This window comes from Prunus persica, chromosome G5 (genome assembly GCF_000346465.2).
Source record: "Prunus persica cultivar Lovell chromosome G5, Prunus_persica_NCBIv2, whole genome shotgun sequence".
In the NCBI taxonomy this organism is placed as follows: domain Eukaryota; kingdom Viridiplantae; phylum Streptophyta; class Magnoliopsida; order Rosales; family Rosaceae; genus Prunus; species Prunus persica.
In genome coordinates, this window is record NC_034013.1 from 11,244,607 (window position 1) to 11,262,581 (window position 17,975).

Genomic DNA, 17,975 nt, shown 5'->3' on the forward strand with positions numbered 1-17,975 from the left:
CCAAGAATGTTGAAAACGAAGCTTCAGCCCAAAGAAAGGCCCAAAGAGGAAACTGACAAGATGGGCTTCAAAAAGATCAGCCCAGGAATTATTGATTAGGTTCAGACCCAAGGGGATCAAAGACACGCCCACGTGATTGTCTCAATATTGAAGAATCGGCAATTCCAACTAAGTTTAAAATATGAAGGGAACATTTCTGAAACACTGCCGACAGAAGATCAAAAACCCATCTGTGTTCGAGATTTTGATTCAAATCAGTATACCATCTTCCAAGGAATTCACAGACCACGCTTCCTGAGCTAAAAAGCAGAAAATAGGGAACTGTTCAAAGAAATACAAGAGAGAAAAACCAAACCGTCATAAAAAGCCCACACAGACAAATGGCATCGGTTGAATTAGAGAAGTGCCACCCAGAAAACCAGGGAAGAGACTGCTTTAGGAGGTGACTGCTTAGAGTTTGTCTGCCATGACTGATAAAGATCTTGTTTACTTTGCGTTGTAAGAGATCTTTTATGCCGCCCATTATTTTAAAACCACCTCCCCAAAAAAAACAGGTCTCTTATAAAAGACGAAGGCAGGCAAGGAAGCAGAGACATCAATACAACAACATCAACATACACTCAAACTCATCAAACAAATGTGAAGACAGCTTTAGATCAGAATTCCAAAGTTCAGACTTAGAAAATAAGTCTTCTGAAAACGAGATCCCCCTCGTTACAAATTTGGTTCAACAAAAGCCAAGACAAACACAGTTTGAGTTTTCACAAAATATGAAAACCTCAACAAATTTTACAGCATAGTTCCAGCCTGCTAAATTCTCGAGAATAGCCACTTCTGTCCCTTCAAACTGAAGAAGTCGCAGTTCTGCCCGCTCAGAAAGTCTCCCAAGGCTTGAAGTAGATTGAAGCTCTGCCAAAATCAAACTTTGGTATCGATTTATAGCTGAAGCTAAGAAGCTAAAGTTGTGGACAGTACAGTCCAGCATAGACGTGCCCAGTCCAGCCTGGATCAAAAGTTTCTACCCAGGCAGAAATGGGATTTCAGCCATCCTGTTTGCCCTTCTAGAGTTGATTTCTCCCTGTTTAATTTTGTAAAAGGCAGTTCTGCCTGAAACAGTGCTTTATTATTATCTATTCTGGCCAGAACAACCATTTTGATACTGAGATAAATTGTGAAAGTCCTCACCAGTCTGAGGCAAGAAAAGAACTTACTTGGGAGATATTCCTCACCCAAATTCACAATCGTTTGTTTTAGAAGTCAGTAACTTGAGGCGCAAGTTATCCACTCTAAAAATAAGTCTGCTAGAATTTGCATTGCTAGCAGTGGCACGCTCGCACACCAAAGAAAGCTGACTTGTCGACCAACAAGTGGTCTCCAAGCCAGTGGGGAACTTCACCCTTCCACATAAGGAGTTAACCGCGAAAACGGGTGAACAAAAATACAACAATAATAATCTACAGTTCAAATATAGGTGGTCTACTTCTAATTGCACCGAGTCCTTTTAAATTAAAACCCTACACCTAGAAGTCCATTGAGCCTAATTCAACTTATGTATTAGACCCAGGTGATTAAAGTCAGGATAATATCGATGCATGGTTTGAACACAAGTAGTGAACTCCTATTACGTTAATTGGTATAACAAGTCAAATCAATGAGTAGTTGACTCTTATTGGTCCGTTGATACAAGTCAAACTATCTTGTAGAGAAGTTTGTAGCAAAACAAAATTCTATTAGTTAGTGGAATCATGCTAGCATGTTGACGTGGCACGACTAATCACTTAAAACCGAACTTGTGATCTCTTCTAGACCCACCAAATTAGTACAATGTAATGACGCCCTATTTTTGGTGCCTGAGTAAACTTAAATGTAGTGGTTAACATTTTCATTGGCAGCCCTATTTTTCCATAGATTACACAGAAAGAATTCAAAAGAGAGCTCTGAATTCACTGGTGGCTTGCCTAGAATGTTCAAATTTTGGCCCCATATATCAAAGGAACCTGAGAATTAATGCACCAGATTTTTATTCCACAAGTGGTTTAGTCTCCAAATCACGTGGAGGCAAAACAATAGTCTTTGACTGCAATTGTCTCCAGCACTTATAGAAGTTCTTGCTGGAACCCACCTCAGCCTTGGAGTGTGGTTGTTTGCCAGACTTTTTTTTATTATTAAACTAACATATTACGTTGTCAGACTGTTAATTTAAATTAACGTTTAGACATAAATATTGAGATGTCGTGCAAAATAGAAGGGACCAAAGCCACCCTTATGCTTTGGATTAAATAGTTAAAACTTGAAAGTAGTAAAATTGAGATGTAGGGTTTTGGGTTCTTGTATGAAAACAATTTAACATATGGGTGGCTGTTATTGGAATTCTTATCAACCATGTGGGTGGCTATAACAAATGGGTCAGGGCGTGTTCTTGGTCAGCTGCAGTTGTTCATAAAGACTGCTTGCTTAGTGATGTAGAGTGTGTCGTTGGACCGGCTTTGCTTTTGTTTGGTTATCTTCCATTCTTAGTGGAAATTATTTACCCCTTTTTTTTTGTCAAAGGTCTAACACGTGGGGAGTTGAAATTCCAATTCAAATCTTGCTTAAAATATAACTAAACAATATAAAGAAGAAAATTGCAGACCAATTTTTGCTCTGAAATGGTCGAGTCCAGTTTAAGTCTTTGGCTCTGGCTTTCTGAGCTTGGAACAATTTGGTTAGGGAAATTCAAAGATTGTATGCCCTGCCCTCTCTTCCAAATTGGGTTTTATTTGTTCTTTAAAGGGGAATATTTTAAATCTTCTGTTCTACTCTATTCTGCACACGTAAGTAATTGTGAGTTGTTGATGCTATAAAGATAAGAGTAAAAGACTACAGTGTCCCAATGGGATCAACGACTTGATGGGAATTCCACTGGCTTCCACAATGTCCACAAGGGTTCAAGCCATACTGCCATAGCTTGTGACCGTTTACTGCCTAAAGAAATAATCACGAGGAAATTTGAGAAAAATGAGAGACACGATTTAAATTTGTTTTTCATTTTTATTTATAAACCTATCCTATGCCATTTTACTCTCTCATTTTTCTTTTTCTTTTTCATTGTTTAGTTAAAACAAAATACAAAAACATTATAAAATGGATCTCAAAGTTTTCTTCGGTTAAGCCCAACGAATTGCTTTTTACATCTATTGTGGCTACCTGGCCATGGCACCACTTAAAACCGAAAATTTTCATTTTTCAACTTTCTGAGGATGAACTTAATAGTAAAACACCAATGGGGCTTAGCTAGATTGGCCCATGCTTTTAGTGTACTCCCAAGTGATTTTAGATTTAAGCTATTATGGTACCCGTGTATGTAAGTTTCCACCGTCTCCTTTCCAAACTTCGGCCACCCATAAAAAATAAAAAATAAAAAGTAAAACCAAAACATTATGGCTAAGCTTAAAAGTTTTCAATATTTCCAACTGCATTCCAAAGTCGACTACGAAACCTGAAAAAAGCTTATTATGGTATAAATGCTTACCTTGTGCCTTAGAAAACCAAGTGAATTCAAATTTGGCAAACAGATAGTCCTTTGCATATTGTCCATGTGTTTGATCAGAAATAGTCATGGTGAATCAACATGCCAATACGACCAACATGACTTTTTTATTTTTTTTTGGTCGACTGCTTGCTTGAAACAACCTGCCTAACTTTCAGTCCCAAATACTTTAAGTTTCAAGTCCAGACCTCGGCCAAGGGCCAAACTTATCTGTTACCGTGACATCATCGGTCCCGATTCTATCATGTCATGCTTACATGCTGTATACTCCAAGGGGAAGAGAAACAACTATTCATATATGTGATTTCAAAGAAACCCAGGAGAACGAGAAAACACTTTCATATGTGATTCCAACCAAATGCACAGTTGTGAGATGAGTAAGCAAATTCGTTACCTATAAGCTGTGTAAGCAGAACAGCAGCATACAACAGTCATGATAAACTACAATGATCACAATTTAAGAACTGCCATTAAAGGCCTTTTCTTACTTTCTCATAAGAAGAACCACAGTGTGAGCAGCAATACTTCGATTTTCCCCAAGGCTGTCCACCTTCTCATGAGTTTTAGCTTTGAGATTCACAACAGAGGGGTCTGCTCCAAGCAGCTTAGCCAAGTTGGCCCTCATAGTCTCCTTATGTGGGCTCAGTTTTGGTCTTTGAAGAATCAAAGTAGCATCTAAATTTCCAATCTCATACCCTGCCTCATGCATCAATCTCACCTGAAACAAGCAAAATAATAGAATATAAGGTTGATTAAACAATCGTTTTTGCCAATCTCCATGTATGATCAATCGTTCAACAACACATGGCCTGCTTGACTCATGATCGGACAAAAAGGTTTCTGGAAACTTTGATACAATCTGAAAATCTAAGTTACATTCTAAGTATTGTTATTATTATCATTATTTATCTACCTACAACCTACAGTTTCCATATTAAACTCGAATAAGTTTTTCAACTTAAAAAACCATGAAAATACATGTGGATAGTGGTCCACGACAAGTTTTGCAGCCAGGAATTAGGATTTGAGGCTTTAGACTCAGATTTTGAGTCCATGAGACGAGGTATCATGGCAGAGCAGAAAATCCATGAATTTAGCCCAAAGGGCACACATGCTCTCATAGTCACCCAATGCTTGAGAATGGCTCTCTGCCTGGGTTCCAGGGCATGAGGCTCATGGTCAACATCCTGATATCTGGGGTCCAGGACTCGTACAAGAAATTTGGCAGAGGGTCCATTACTTGAAATTGAACTTTGAGCCTATGATCCATGCCTCAAAGTTCGGGTCTAGGGGACCGTCAATGCCCTGGTTTCATAATGTTTTTGAGTGGTTTCCAATCCAATCTTATTTGAAAGGGCAAACACAACCTTTTCAAGATTGTATCTAAAAAATAGTTTCTCACAGCAGTTTAATCAAATGTGTGTGTATGTGTGTGTGCGCTTTTCTTTTCTTCTTTTCTTCTGCATTTACTGTATTCCTCAAAAACCAAAAATTGTATCAAGGTCATGATTCAAACGAGCCCTCAACTAAATTGCTTACTCTCACTTTTTCAGCTTCAATTTATGTACTTCACACAAAGTAGAGGGAACAAAGAAAGAGCCATTATTGGTTAATATCGTACCCCGCAAACATTCATATTTTCCATCCAAAAGTTACAATTAATTGAAAAAATCTTCACCAAGAAACAAAAAACATAAATTTTCTGGAAATGCATGCTAACCAAACCAAAACTCAAACAAACCAAAAAACCAGTATGTACAAGGAGGAGGATAGCTTACAGCTTCTCTGATGAAAACAGAGGAATCTGCACCGCGCCACTTAGGATCCGAATCCGGAAATATCTGCCCAATATCCGGAAGGCCCAGAGCCCCCAATATCGCATCCACCACACAATGAAGCAACACGTCCCCTATAAACAAAATTGAAAATAAAAAATCGAAATTAAAAAAACAAAATAGAGAATTTGAAAAAACAAAATTAACAATTAGAATTGCAGAATTACCATCGGAATGAGCCTCGCAGCCTTTGTCGTGAGGTATGTTAATGCCGCCGATGATCAAAGGGTAACCGGGCTCCAACCGGTGCAGGTCGAACCCGTGTCCGACCCGAAAAGGCAAGAACTTGGAGGCAGCGGCGGAAGCTGGGGCTTGGTCAACCTCGAAGGCCGTGCTGGCGGAGGCAAAAACGACGGGCCTGCGCGTCGTTTGGGCGGCTCGGAGAGATAGAGAAGATGGGGTTCGAAGACTGTAGGGGTTTGGAGCTGGCAGGTTCGAGCGAGGAAGAGAACGAGAGAGTGGTTTGGTTGTTGTGGCAGTGGTGGTGGCGATTGAAGAGGCGTAGACGGGTGTGGCTGCCATGGCCATTGCTGAAGGTTTGAAGCTCTGCCACACGAGTTGCTACGACGGCGTTTTGTGCTTTGCGGTTTCTGTCGAGTGTTGTGCAGCGCTGAGCTCAACTGTTCAAGTTCGCAACTAACTAGCGGGACCCACCTGGGTTACATTTGTCTCAAGCGAAATCCAAGTGTGCACTCGCATATTCCCCAATTTGCCAACTTTTTTATTATTATTTTATTTTTATGGAACGGATTAACAAATCCAATGTATTTTGAGCTTATTTTCAACCATCCAATGTATTTTTGGCTTCATTTTTACCATAAACCCCATTTTTTCATCTTTGTTGGGAATTAATGAGTAATATAGAAAGATTTGGGTATAAAAGGAAATGCTTAAAATAAGAAATCCCACGGATTATGGTGGAATGGGATATAAAAGGAAATGTTCATAAGCAATCTCACATATTATGAAACCGATAATGGAAAAGAGAGATTCAAACACAGGACCTCGAATGTTATTATAAAACTGATACAAATCCTCTAGTGAATCTCAATGATGAATTAGGCACATTTAAATTTGGATGCATGTTGCCAGCTTACCATTATTGAAATTTTATTTTATATTTAATACAACTGATAATAAAAGAGGGAGATTCTAACACAAAACCTCATACATTACCAGGAATTGTTACTATGAACTGTCTAGTGAATCTCAACGTTTAGTTAGGTATTTTATTTGGATGCATGTTGCCAGCTTGCCATTTTTGAAATGTAAAATTGCCAGATACGATGTAGATCGCTATACGACGAAACGGTAACTTATCCATCCTACTCGTACGTTTATTTGATATCAAGAGGGGAGAGATGTTTATATATGCATATGTGAATCAACAAATCAATGAAAATGTTAGTACACCTTTAAAACGTTTTAACAAGCCAAGATTAAAGACAGAATACCATGTAGCACATTGCCCTCTGGCATGCACCTTCTGAACCTGGAACCACCTTATACATGCATCTTCTGCGTGAAGCATGGTTCCTCGCTCGAATGGAGTTAGAACTTGGACATACAGAGAAGGAGAACATAAAGCAAAGCATGCATCTAAACATTTAATTCCATTTAAGCTCTATAACTAGTTTATACACACATGGTTTACATGTCTGGTTAAGCACCTTTTACAACAATGCGCAAGCAAACCCCTTTTGTCTAAGACCACACACCGCGCATCTTTGATACTGACAAAACTATTCACATTGATCAGTATGTTCCAATTTCCATGCAGCAACAGTCGAGTCCCGTTGCCAGAAGCAGTTAAGCTTGTTTTGCATTATCTGAGACAGAAGCCCTAAGTTGCTTGGATCCATGCTCTGGTAAAAGATGTTCTGATGCAGCTCGCTTTTGTCTCAACTGCAATAAACAGTCCATGAAAAAACTAGGAGAAAGCCTCTCTCTCTCTCTCTCAATGTATGTCCGCAGTTGTGTGCAATGGGGAAAAGGGGGCATAAAGTACTCATGTAATACTTATACTCACCTTCTCTTCATCATTCTGATACATGTGCCTCAAAAGAATATTTTTGGTTTCGGTGGTTATCACTGCAAAGGGTTCAGACAGGTTAATTTCATTTTGTGAAACAGCACGATTAGCAAATTGCTAATCAATCTCAAGGGTAAAAACTACACCCATAACAGTCAACTTTCAGTTGTCAGGATTAATTTCAAAGCTTAACTGGAATGGCCTTTCTTAAAGAATCATGAGTTGTTGATACAGGAACTAAGCCAATGGGTAAGGATCCAGAATGAAACAATGAGGAGTTATAAAGTTTTCATTATTACCTTGATCAGGTGGGGGAAGGGTCCGGCTGTGAGTTGGATGATAGGTAGCAGGTGTCATTTTCTACAGATAAATGGAAGCATAATTTTAAACAAAGAAAGAGAATGCGTTTAATTCTGATCTATTTGCATCATAAACCTAACTCATGACATGTTCTTTTTGTTTCCTTTTTAAAATTTGTGGTTGTTGAAAGAACAAGCAAATAACAAATTTTGCATTAGTTAAATATGTTCAAATTCTGAAGATGCATCCGTGAGCGCCCGAGCGACGTACAACAATCTATAATCTGGATTTGTGACCGGAAATAGGTCCAACAATGAAGCACCCAGAACTCTACAGCTGTAAATGATAACTTTATAAAATTATTAGCAGAATATAAGCTAAACTGCAGAATAGTCTGGTGGTTTTGGAACAGAGAAACATTTTCCATCAGATAGGCCTGTTTCACCACATCAACACTAATGAAGCTAAATGATGGTTCATACACACCAGAATGTATGTTTCAGACACATCACTAAGCAACCTTCTACCAGGAATCCTGATTCTCTCTACAAGTTGGCTAGACTTAAAAGTTTTGCTCTTCGGTTCATCTCATAGCACTGAGTCCTACTGTAACACAGAATCTTCACCTTAACTTTGAGAAATGCTATTATTCTTAAGTATTGGGAAGTAATGTATAAATAGAATTTATAAGTAGAAAACAATATTTTTCGGACTTCCTCACTAAATTTCTATGTTGAAAACATCAAGCAATATGTCCTAGTGGCCCACAATGTCAGCCCAGTTGGTTTGAAACAAATCCAAGATTTAGTTACCTAGCATGCATCAACTATTTTTGGAAACACTTAGGGTTTTCTTAATGTATAAAGTCTAAGCCACTCTGCATATTTTCATTGGTTTTGGATGGACTAACATGGCACCAAAGTGCACAGTTGGTCATGTGTCAGACCCGTTTTGGTCGTACGTGCTTCAAGTCACCTAAGATAATTAATGCATGTGTTATACTAAACGCGAAAGAGAATGCAGAGGATATAGAAACTTGAAACTTAATATATACGAATCCCAGGCCTCTCCACCCAATTACTAATTGTGGGATGCTTGAACTCAAGAGTTTCTAAACAACTTACAAACTAGAAGAAAAAGTAAACACCTTATATCTGGCAGGTATTTATGGGGATTTTCTCTATAGCCCATATTTAGGAATGATAAACATAATTCGGACGCTGTTTAAATACTAGAACTTCTACCTTAGCTTAGAAACGGACTAAATGAGCTTCATGCATATGGTAAATTAATCATGCAGTATCCATGATCCCATATCATTCCAATATATGATATTTCAATCCAACTGCTATAAAATCTGAAGTTAAAAATAATGCATCTGATTTCAAATTTCTTGTGAACTCTACAAGACTAGAGCACTATATGTTAGCTGCAGAACAAAGCATCAATCCTAATAAATATAAGACCAACGTAATAACAAAGCATGAAACTTTCGGAGATCCGGGAAGTGAAACAATGCGCGTAGTTTAAGTGAAAGACTACAAATCAGAGACATCAAAGCACAAACAACAGCAGCATATTGTTCCCTGATCCAAATATCAAACGAATAGCATTTCTTATGAATTCATATGAGATATGGAAGAAAACAAATGAAAATATACAAGAAGATGTTCCAATTCAAACCACACTCATTTGCACACGATTTATTACAATGAAAGATTTATCATTTCAATGACATTGCTGCAACATCATTTACCATAAAATATAAATAAAATAAAAAGAAGCAAAATCTGCACTAAAATCTATCTTTTTGGATGTACAAACAAAAATCATTTCAAACTTTCCATAAAATTCTTTCAAACTTTCCATAAAATTCAAACCGGGTCTCGAAATTTTTTGATGAAAATAACAGGAAGCCCTTACCTTGAGCTGAACAGTATCATAAAAGGCAGAATCTTTTTTTCCCACAACAACTCAGTTCAGAACAATCAACAACTTCAGCAATTTCACCATAACAGATGTACAAAACCAAACAAAAAGAAAGCAAAGAACTTCACAGGTAAAGAAAAATCAAAGCTTTGCATGTTTATATACAGCTTAAAAGAAAAAGAATGGCAAATTGGGTTTGATTGAGATGCTGAAAACTCACAGAAGGAGTGGAAGGATCGGCGGGCCGGAGCTGGCTGAAGTTGTGAGGGTCATATGACGGCCAGTCACCGAACAAAGAACCCATGGAATGCACCTAAAATCTAGAGACACCCCCCGATTCTAGAACCAGCCTCAAAGAAGACACAGACAGAGTTGCATATGTATGCCACATCTTATATAGGGGAGCACCCTAATTCTTCGTGCCACCCCATTGTCCTAACTCCTAATTAGTAAAGGAATATAGTCTCATACGTGTGATTTTATCCTCTTTTATTATTATTATTATTATTTTTAAGAATTATTATTTTGATTATTCAAATAATATTCTACTTTAATCTAATCTAAATTATGAAAAAGGAAATTCACTCGGAGTGCAGAATTAAGAGTACATTCACTCTAACCAACTTCGTTCACGTATGCTAAGACTTACTATTTTACTTTATTTTTTAGATCATATTACCAACATAAGAATGAAAATGACAAGTTCGGTCAATATAAAAATATACCTCATATTGTGGTTATTTACCCTTCTAGACTTCCATATGATGGCTTGATGATTTTCTTTTCCTTTTCGAACTCGATCTGCTTTTTTAGCATGGATCTTAAATCTTTCACTAATATTTTAACAAATTAGAAAATTAGGGTAGACGAAACTGATCCAAGGCTCCAACCTATCCAGGTAAAATGTCATGTCTACTTTTGTTCATTTTTAGGGATTATTAATGAGCTATTATTTTAATTATATATATATCATGTTGAAATATGTCCAAGTTTGGATCCAACCGTATTTCCTATACAAGCGATACTGAATAAGTAGGGTTTATAACATAAAAGTCTTGAACAAAAATAACTACTCTTAAATCACTTGAATTATAACTTTTGCCGAAAAGAAAAATCCTCTGTTATTAACTTATTAGTGGGCTTAGTGCCATTCCAAGCTTCTACCTCTCGGTTTGGTTGGGCCAAAGCACTTTGTCATAAGCCCAAAACTCCAGCAACAAAGAAAAGAAAAGAAAAGGAAGAGTATTGACCCCCAAAAAAAAAAAAAGTGGCTGGTTAGTGAGGGCAACGACGTCGTTTTTAAAGTGGAACACCGAACACCGTACGGTCCCTCAGTTCCTCTATTAGGTTGGAGCTTAGCTCAACAAGCCTCCTTCTCTTTACTCCTCCACCTCGGGAAACAGAGAGACGCAGAGACGGCTGCAGTTCGTTGCCAGTGGGTCGGAGTCAGATAAGCAAAAACCAAACATGGCCGCACCAGAACCCCCTCTTTGCTATGTCGGTGTGGCCAGAAAATCCGCTGCTTTCCGCCTCATGAAACAAATGGTGCTCCTCTCTCTATCTCTCTCTTCATAAACCCTACATGTTTTGTTGTTTTTTCCCACTACATTTAATTGGGAAATGATTTTTCAATTCTTTTTTTTAAAAATTGTGTTGTTATATAGGGGTGGGAAGAAGGAGAGGGGCTTGGGAAAGACAAGCAGGGGATCAAAGGCTATGTTAGAGTCAAAAACAAGCAGGACACTACTGGTTGGCTTCCTCCTTATGTTATTTTTTCCATTTGAGTTTTTTTTTATTCAGTATTTTGCTTTTTTTGTTTGCTTTGTTGCTTGGTTTGAGGTAGGAATTGGAAATGCCAATAATTTTTTAAAGTTTTTTGGTGAATGGAAACAGCAAGCTTATATAGATCTTCGTGTATGATTTTGTTGAATAGGTGTTGGTGTGGAGAAGCCCAACAATTGGGCATTTGATACAACCCAATTTGATAGTATCCTCAAAAGATTGAAAGTGGTAAACTTTATGAATTTTGTCTTCTTATTCAATCCATTTCAAATGTATTTCGAACTTTCGATGCATCACTCTTTATTATTTATGTGTTTTTTTTGTGTTTTTGTATTGGCAGCAATCAGCGGAACCTAGCGATGAAGGTATATTTTGCTTAGATTAACTTGGTTATTGTATGTTATGAACTAGTAGTTTGAGGAGTATTGTCTTTGTTTTCTTATAGTTGCTGGGAAGAACACCACTCAAGTGGAAAGTGATACTGAATTGCCTACTGATGTTAAGGAACCAGTTGTGAAGTTTACTCGGCCACAGGGAAGGTTGGTTGAATTCTTTTAAGATTTTTTATTTTTGATTACTAGCTGTTTCACTAATGCTAAATTGTGTATGTCTTTTGTCTATGATAATCAGATATAAGAAAAGAGAAAGAGGAAAGCTTGTTAATGCTTATTCTGCTAAGGATATTGAAGGAATCCTTGTAAGTTTCAGATTATTTTTTGCAAAATGAGCATATATGTGGTTTATGAAACCTGAATGCAAGGTCCAAGTTCATTATGGGCATGCATTATGTCATTGCTGACTGTGGTGATTCATGCATGATGCAGGTCAGAAGGGCAGAGTCTCCAGAGATAAATTTTGATCTGGGTGGACAAGTAGAGTCAGAGAAGGCATCTGAGATTCAAGTTATATGTCCTCCTGAAGGTAACCATTTAGTATATATAGGAGGAAGTTAACCATTTAGTATTTTGAAATGATGAGTAGACTTTTATGATCAAGGGATCCAATACCTGATCTTCTTCTTCTTTTTTAGTTCTTTTAACTTCACATTTAGGACTTTATTCTTGGTTATCCATATTTATTTTGTCCGGATTTGGTTGCACATTTCCTTCCTAGGTATTCATATCTATGTTGCCTAATTTATTTAAGTGACTAATACTATATTATCTAGTGCTTTCTTTCATTCCTTAAAGAATATTCCTAACGATTTAGCACCAAGGCTTTTGAAACACCACCAAATTTCTGATGCTTGATAGACTTACCTTGGTAACCTTTATTGAGAGTGCTCCTCAAGGTGAACCCATAATCCCATAATAAGTATTTCACTTGTGCAGAAAGCATCTAAAGTTTAGTATCAGATTTTACTGTTTTAACCATTAGTTGATTGGATATGTAACTCTTTTTGAAAAAGAAAAAGGATTTTCGGTGCAAAAAGTTAATTAATTTTTTGTAGATTAAGCTGATTTTGCTTTTCTTTTCTTTTCTTTTTTTTCTTTCATGCTTGTACTCTTTGGTTCCTTGTTAGAACCTTTTTTTTTTCTTGTCTAACACTCCTATCACATTGTTTCAGGAAACGCATGTAAAGAGCTTCCTCCAAATTGGTGGGGCCATAAATACGGGTTCATCCCTGGAGGTTTGCTTGGAGCAGAGTTGAAAAGAAGAAAATCAGAAAAGTCTCAAAGTAATGAGAGGACTATGTTTTACGAGGATGATCAAGTAAATCTTTACAATCTTGTTCAGGTATGTACTTTCCTGGTTGGATCTCTTTTCTGTAACGTATATTATCTTAAAGAGTTGTATAATTGTTTGTCGTGCAATTGGAATCCTAGTTGCTTAATGCTTGTAACATCTAAAAATGAAGTGACTGCAGTGGCTGGTGAAGCCACAAACAGTTTTTCCTTATTGCTAGATAGGTGACTAGAGTGCTATGAAAAGTTATTTAACTGAATTGGTAAAAGATTGGAATTGTGTTATTGGTTAGACCATTACCGTGTGTGCCTTATGTTTTCAGGATAAATCTACAACTGGAAAGCAAGGACTAGGCATTAAGGACCGTAAAAAGAAAATAGCTGGTTGCTACTTTGAGGGAAAAAAGACGTCATTTAACGATAGTGATGATGAAGATTCTGCCGATCTTGGATCTCCTGTGAAACAAAAAGGAGATGACTCTTTGAAAATGGGAAGTGCCAATGAACCAAAAGTAAAGCTGAAAAATCTTTGTAAACAGCTCCTTCGTCAGGTGAGTCCTCCTAAAATTGCACTTTTGATTTTCAGAATTTCCCCGGCACTAATTGTTGGCCTGTTCCCAGGCACCTGGAGAGTCATTGAAGCTTAAAACGTTGAAAGCTTTGATTGACGAACATTCATTGTCTGTTTTCTCCAATTTTTCTTCAAAGAAAGATGCGCTTGCTTACTTGAGAGAAAAGGTATGCAACCAAGTTACTTTGAAGCAGTATTCTTTTTTTGTTTTTGGTAGACAGGCAGTAATCTTGTGTTTGCAAAATGGTTTGCCTTCAAAAAGAAAATATCATTTTGACCCCTGCTGCATCATTGAATTCTCACAATATGTTCCCTTTTCTTAAATGTATTTTTCGTATTTTCTTGTCTCTGCAAGCCATAACTTTGTTGGTTGTGACTGCAGCTGGAAGGCAGCAACAAGTTCATGGTGGAAGTAAAAAAAGTGAGTCTCGCATCGAGGAGGGGCTGAAGATTTTGTTAGAGATATTGAGAGGTCACATTCTTTTACTTTGACGATTTTGAGACTTCTGCATCGTGATATGTACATTGCAGCCGAGTCTAGTTTATAATCAAAATTCATATAGGTATGCCCTTTACTAGTTTTGTTGTAGTGATCAGTCGAAAGTAAATCAAAGCGCCATTTGCTTTGTATTATTTGTGTTAAATCTGAGCTGCTATAAGGATGAAACTCTTGTAAACAGTAATTCTAGAGTTTGCTTATTATTGTGATGTTTAAAATGAGATAAAAAAGATTCAAATAAATTCTGTCGGAGATTTGGTGTTGTCATTCGCTTCATTTCTGGTTTCTATCGTAGGGGTGAGCATCCCTCTCAACAATACACAGTTTCTGGTACGCGACTATAATGAAATAGGAGCTGCTGTTAGATGTAATTGGCTTGCACAATTTTCTTTGCAATGAACTTCCCCAAGTAATCATATCCATGAAAATACAGAGCTTCAATTTCTGCTCTCTGACCACTTTCAACCATTAATGTCAACTCTTCTCTGTAATTCTCCTGCAATACAGATTTTGTTCAGGACCTAATTTTACAAATACCAAAAACCATGATTTTTTCAATAACGTCAAGTAAAATGCCATGAGATTTAGGGTAAATAGTTCACCTGCAAAATCTCCGAGGAGATCAAGCTTTTAGCAATTTGGAGGTCCTTCGGTTTCAATGGAACTAAAGCTTGTTCGGGTATCAGCTCTAGGTCATCCCCACGCACTCCCAACCACTTCACATTGCAAGCTAGAACACACCATAAACCAACCCACCTTTGTAAGTTTATTTCTACATAAGGAAAAATTGTATTTCAGCAACATATAAACAGAAGGTGCACAGAATAGCTAACCGTATCTGTAAGCCTCCAGGCCCATCCCTATACTTCCAAACTTGAAGGTGCACAAAATAGCTAACCCAGCTGGGTTCCTTAAAAAATTTCTAGCAGTCAAAAAGATGAGAGCCTGCAACGGAAACAATCAGAAGTGACAAGGAGAGGGCATCCATACCAGTCAACTAGTGCTAAAATTGGCAAGTCAGGAAATGCCCGGCTCATCCGGTGAAGAAGAAGCCTACATTCAAACAATGGCTAAGGCATACATGATTGGGTCTATAGGGTATCAAATCTTCAATTAAATTGAGGAATTTGTTGTGGGATTCAAAGCAAAAAGCATCGAGAAGTTGAACTCAGCTCCAACTGACCTAATTACCTTGTGGCAATATCAGGGTACCCTTTGGCAGTAATAATAATGCTAGGAATTTGGTTGAACACACGGTCGTCCACCAACCGCTGGAATATTGCATGCTAATCATATCCAAGTAAATCAATATTATTGGAAAGTCAAGAAGCTGGCAAGCTATCATAATCTTAGTCAGACACACAGAAGTTCAATAAGCAAATACCTTCTCCACCACAATGATGTACCTTGCATCCGTCTTCATTATCAAATTATCAATGGAACTCAAGTCCCCAGAGATACCATGCCCGGAAAATCCACAGGCAGCACAATCCACAACCCCTTGGTTTGGCTCCTATAACAAAACTAATCCAATTAAGCCTCTCTGTGCATATTAAATTATTGATAATCTGCTAATTAATTAAGTACCCAATTTCTCCACAACCATTTAAACATTTACAGATTGCAACGATGGAGTACCTGCAACAGCAAACGGCCGGCTACAAGTCCTCTGCTAGACGCCATGATTCCGAGACTATAACGGCTGCAGCGAAGCAATGCCACCACATCTGCACCAATATAAGTAAAATTTTAGGCATTCCATTTGTTTGGAAAAAGTCCCAAAAGATTGAAACAAAACCGAAGTTGGTACAGTTGAATTGTGATCACCTTGGACAGTTCGATTGACCTGCGATTGAGACGAGAAATAATCCGGTGAATCGCAGAGCAACTTGTAGAAAAGCTCCCTCTGCGTGACCTTCTTCTCTTGACCCAAAATCTGGGAGCACATCGCCATCACCTTCCACACTGTTACAGTGAATCACACATGAGAAATCGAAACAGAAGCTGCTAAAATCCATGCAATTAATTAATCAATTGAGTAAGTAAACCTCTGATGAAGGCTTTGGCAGCATTGGGTCGTGCGAGAGACCTGGCGGAGAAAGCGTTCGTTAGGAAAATCCATGAAGTTTGAGTCCACAGGCCTTGGCTGAGTCGGCTGTTGCTTGATTTTCTTGCGACCTGTGGATTTTTCAATTTCAAGTTATTTTGTGTTGGGTTGGCGAGAAAATGAGAAAGAAAGTTCTTGAAATGAGAATGAAATGCTGAGTTAGTTAATAATTACGAGAGGGAGGTCGGAGATTGCAGGAGCTGGAGAAGTCAAGATCCGGAGGAAGTTGAGGACGGCGACTTGGATTCTGGCGATGACCTCCAGAGGAGAGAGGACGTCGGCATAGCAGAGCCGTTGATCGGAGAAGAAGTTCAACGAGGATTTGCAAGCTTCTTCCATTTTTGGGGCTTTTGGAATTTGCTGCTCTTCGAGAAATTCAATTTATCATTTTAAAGATTTCGACTTGGCGCGCTCGAGAGACATATTCCAACGACGTCGTCTGCTTGCCAATCTTGAATTAATAGATACACCGTCATATTGAATGTCACCGTCAGATTAAACGGTAACATGAATTACTGAATTTTTTTTTGGTTTTGGGCCAAAGTTAGGAAGGTGGAGGGGTTTTCTCACACACACTGTATGAGTCGTTCTGTGGTGAAGGTGTCATATATGGACCATAAATGTGGACCTTCATATTAGCCACATGATTCATCTTAAAAGTAACTTCACCCAAGTTTAATGAAATGATCTTATGGCTAATATGAAGGTCCACATGAGGGATTCCATATATGGCACCCTCACTATAAAATTTCGCCACACTATTAAGGTCATCTCTAACGAGCAGGCCAAACCCCAAAAAAACTTAAATTTTAGTCCAATTTCTCTCCCAACTCAAGAAAAGTAAGGGGTTAAAATTTGAAAAAACTCACATTTGGGGCAGAAATACTAGTCCAGCTATTGCCTAGACTGAATTTTTTTTTTTGTGAAGTCCACTGAGCCAGAAGCAACCCACGTGCAAGGAGGAAAAATGGGGTCCGCGGCTTCTGTGCTATAGAGGGGTGTTGTGGCTTTTTTATTATTATTTTTTATTCCAACAATAATCCAAATCAACGATCCAGATTAAATCCAAGCTATTTTAAGAGTAAAAAAAAAGATCCAATGGCTAAAATTTAAATTCAACGGACAAAATAATATTTTAAATTAATATAAATCATATCCAACCCCAAAACTTACTCCAAACTCTATAAATACCCACTCATTTCTCAAATAAAACTATATTTGTGGCATTTCAAATTTTTTTTTTTAGGTCAGATTGTAAAAAAAAAATAAAAAATTATGCAGTTATTTAAAAATATTAAATGATGAAAATTTATCCATGAAAAAAAAAATTAGACTTAAACCATTCTTAAACAATTTAATAAAATTGCGGACTTAAAATTTGAGTATGATGGGTTGGGGGAAAAAACAGTTTGAGTCCGGGCAAAACCCAAATAGTTACTTTTTGGAGGGGAGAAATTTGGTTTAGGACCAAATGAGTTAGAGAAGGTCTAAGGTGTCATTTAATTCAAACATGAGATCACTAGTCTACAAGTCAATGTCTGACTAGACTTTATGTAAGATTTAATGACAAATCAAGGGAATATTTGGAGGAAAAGATGGAGTGATTTACTAAGCGGTTCTTTTATAACCATTTCATTTTTAGTTTTCTATTTTCAATTTTTTTTTAAAAACAAAAGACCGAAAACATGTTTGGTAATAGATTTTGT

At 37.6% G+C, this 17,975-nt stretch overlaps 4 protein-coding genes across 4 annotated transcripts; 1 reads left to right on the top strand and 3 right to left on the bottom strand.

Moving 5' to 3' along the window:
• On the bottom strand, nt 3,807-6,049 carry LOC18776842 (2-C-methyl-D-erythritol 2,4-cyclodiphosphate synthase, chloroplastic). The gene is made up of 3 exons (XM_007209467.2): nt 5,532-6,049; nt 5,308-5,438; nt 3,807-4,247 (listed from the first exon to the last, which is right to left on the bottom strand). Exons 1-3 carry the CDS (start codon nt 5,890-5,892, stop codon nt 4,014-4,016), a joined length of 726 nt encoding a protein of 241 aa, XP_007209529.1. The 5' UTR covers nt 5,893-6,049; the 3' UTR covers nt 3,807-4,013.
• LOC109949373 (DET1- and DDB1-associated protein 1) lies at nt 6,947-10,059 on the bottom strand. Its single transcript, XM_020564873.1, has 4 exons — nt 9,846-10,059; nt 7,696-7,756; nt 7,394-7,455; nt 6,947-7,269 (listed from the first exon to the last, which is right to left on the bottom strand). Exons 1-4 carry the CDS (start codon nt 9,927-9,929, stop codon nt 7,174-7,176), a joined length of 303 nt encoding a protein of 100 aa, XP_020420462.1. The 5' UTR covers nt 9,930-10,059; the 3' UTR covers nt 6,947-7,173.
• LOC18776382 lies at nt 10,989-14,414 on the top strand. Its single transcript, XM_020564660.1, has 11 exons — nt 10,989-11,170; nt 11,290-11,374; nt 11,559-11,635; nt 11,748-11,772; nt 11,853-11,946; nt 12,038-12,104; nt 12,232-12,328; nt 12,975-13,144; nt 13,416-13,643; nt 13,714-13,830; nt 14,046-14,414. The coding sequence occupies exons 1-11, from the start codon at nt 11,093-11,095 to the stop codon at nt 14,109-14,111; spliced, it is 1,104 nt and encodes a 367-aa protein (XP_020420249.1). The 5' UTR covers nt 10,989-11,092; the 3' UTR covers nt 14,112-14,414.
• LOC18776140 (meiotic recombination protein SPO11-2) lies at nt 14,243-16,608 on the bottom strand. Its single transcript, XM_007208729.2, has 10 exons — nt 16,444-16,608; nt 16,211-16,340; nt 15,990-16,127; nt 15,801-15,889; nt 15,547-15,675; nt 15,354-15,448; nt 15,153-15,215; nt 14,996-15,072; nt 14,765-14,892; nt 14,243-14,658 (listed from the first exon to the last, which is right to left on the bottom strand). The coding sequence occupies exons 1-10, from the start codon at nt 16,606-16,608 to the stop codon at nt 14,524-14,526; spliced, it is 1,149 nt and encodes a 382-aa protein (XP_007208791.1). The 3' UTR covers nt 14,243-14,523.